Source organism: Cyprinodon variegatus, unplaced genomic scaffold, assembly GCF_000732505.1.
Source record: "Cyprinodon variegatus isolate N-32 unplaced genomic scaffold, C_variegatus-1.0 Scaffold598, whole genome shotgun sequence".
Taxonomy (NCBI): domain Eukaryota; kingdom Metazoa; phylum Chordata; class Actinopteri; order Cyprinodontiformes; family Cyprinodontidae; genus Cyprinodon; species Cyprinodon variegatus.
In genome coordinates, this window is record NW_015151051.1 from 200,286 (window position 1) to 202,336 (window position 2,051).

At 48.1% G+C, this 2,051-nt stretch overlaps 1 protein-coding gene across 1 annotated transcript in view; it reads left to right on the forward strand.

The window, feature by feature from the left end:
* LOC107096092 (poly [ADP-ribose] polymerase 12-like) overlaps positions 1 to 2,051 on the forward strand; it is a 24,830-nt gene that overhangs the window by 4,582 nt on the left and 18,197 nt on the right. Inside the window, exons 2-5 of the mRNA XM_015392593.1 lie at positions 405 to 540; positions 696 to 1,668; positions 1,748 to 1,801; positions 1,885 to 2,011. Of these exons, the coding sequence (XP_015248079.1) occupies positions 405 to 540; positions 696 to 1,668; positions 1,748 to 1,801; positions 1,885 to 2,011 (1,290 nt within the window). The remainder of the gene's footprint in view (positions 1 to 404; positions 541 to 695; positions 1,669 to 1,747; positions 1,802 to 1,884; positions 2,012 to 2,051) is intronic.

Below are 2,051 nucleotides of genomic sequence, written 5' to 3' on the forward strand. Positions count from 1 at the left end.
TAACATCGGTATCGATATCGGTTATCGGCTACATGAGTTTTAAAATATCGGCATATCGGATATCGGCCAAAATCCCAATATCGTGCATCCCTAGTAGCCATTCAAAATTGTCCCCACTTTCCTTGACGGGTCCTTGGCTAGTTCCCTACGATTCCTTTTTAGACATCAATCTTTGTACTAAAATATTCTCTCTGACATGATTTGTGGTCATCAAGATCTAAAGAGAAGCGCCATCTCCTGGCCAGACCCTGTAATTCATTGAAAGTGTGCAGTCAGAGTAAAATGGGAATGGCAGCTATTGTATGTTTTGGAGTTGGACAGTGATTTTTGCAGTCATTGTTTGTGGTTTTTAGAGGTTAGGCAACAATATATGTAACTTTCTCATATGTAATCTTTTACAACAGAAGAGGATGCAGTTTCTCCCATGAATTAAACTCGGACTACAACCAAAGGTTACTGAAAGAACATGAGCTGGATTGCCTGAACAGGGCGGAGCTCTGTACGCTGCTGCTGCAGAGCGACAACACCATGCTGCCCTCTGTAAGTCCTCCAACATCCACATGATGCTCAGAAACAAAGCTCTTTAGTCTGGAGAAGGTGTCACCACCTTTCTACCTTCCTATCTCCTCAGGTATCACTTTAGAAACAACAATTTTTATGATTGATGGCTTCGTCTTCTCTTCTTGTTTTACCAGATATGTCATGATTACAATAACGGCGACGGCTTGTTCGGCCGGTGCGAGAGCGGCTTAGCTTGTGAAAGGCTTCACGTCTGTGAGAGGATGCTGGACCAAACCTGTAGCTGCTACCGGGAACATAACTTTTTCGGTCTTCAGCCGAGGAAAAGCTTAAACGCTAAGATGGTCCCCGACAACATCATTGTGTCCTTGAAGTCTGTTTATGCCAATAAGAAGGCGCTGTGGGTCTCCGGTAGAGCAGGAGCGAGTCGAGGGCACAGGGGGAACCGTGGGGGGCCCAATGAAAGACACGGCAGAGGAAGAGCGAGAGGGGGCAATAGAGGGGGTAGGGGCACCAGGGGTCATAGAGGAAACCTCAGCCAGCGACGAACACCTAGCCATAGCGACATCTCCGCTGATCTTGATCTGTTGGATTTGTACACGGAAGACGGAGTAAATGACGACGACAGTCTGCATGGAGGTTATAATTCCTCCAGCAGTGACGTCTCTGCTGCTGGCTACGACGTCGATAGAAGAAGTGACAGTGGTTTGAATGGGCCGGGACCCTACGGCCGGGGGAGGGGGGGTTACAGGGGGCCAAGAGGCGCCAGGGGGAACAGGGGGAACAGGGGAGGCAGGGGAACAGGATACAACCCCCTACAGCAACTACGAAGCACTTCCTTTGGCGACCTCTGGGGCGAGCCCAGTGGCCTGAACCTGTACGGCGAAGGCGAACCGAGTCACAGTGACAGTCGCCAGCAAGATCCCGATTCATCCAACAGTGACGTCTCCGCCATCACAGACGACGCGGGCGCCCAGAGTGCAAAGACAAAACGGCGCTCAAAGAGTCGCAATCGAACTTCAGCAAGTAAAGGGAGAGGAAGCAACCATGGAGGGCCCCGAAGGGCCTCTGCTACCGACGACCCCGGCGCTGGTGCAGAACAGGGAAACAAGGAACAGAAAAAAGGACAAAAGAACAAAACTGCAAAGAGTAAATAAACAAACTGACAAATTAATTCAGAGAAGAATTAATGCTTTAAAGATCATTTACTATTTTTTGATGTTTTCAGTTGATAAAACGGAGATATGCATGTACTTCATCAAAGGCTACTGTAAAAATGGAGGCAAGTTATGACTTATTTCTCCCGTTTCAAACCTTTTTACCTTCGTTGGGCCTCAAATAATCTCATTTAACTTATGATTTCAGACAAGTGCTTTAAAGCTCACGACAAGATGCCGTACAGATGGCAGGTCTATGAAGGCGACCAGTGGAAGGCGTTGCCCAGTAATGAGGCCATCGAAAAGGAGTTCTGTGACCCTGGAAACTCGTACAGGTATCCTGCTTCTCCAGCTTCAGCTTAAAGGAATAGTACA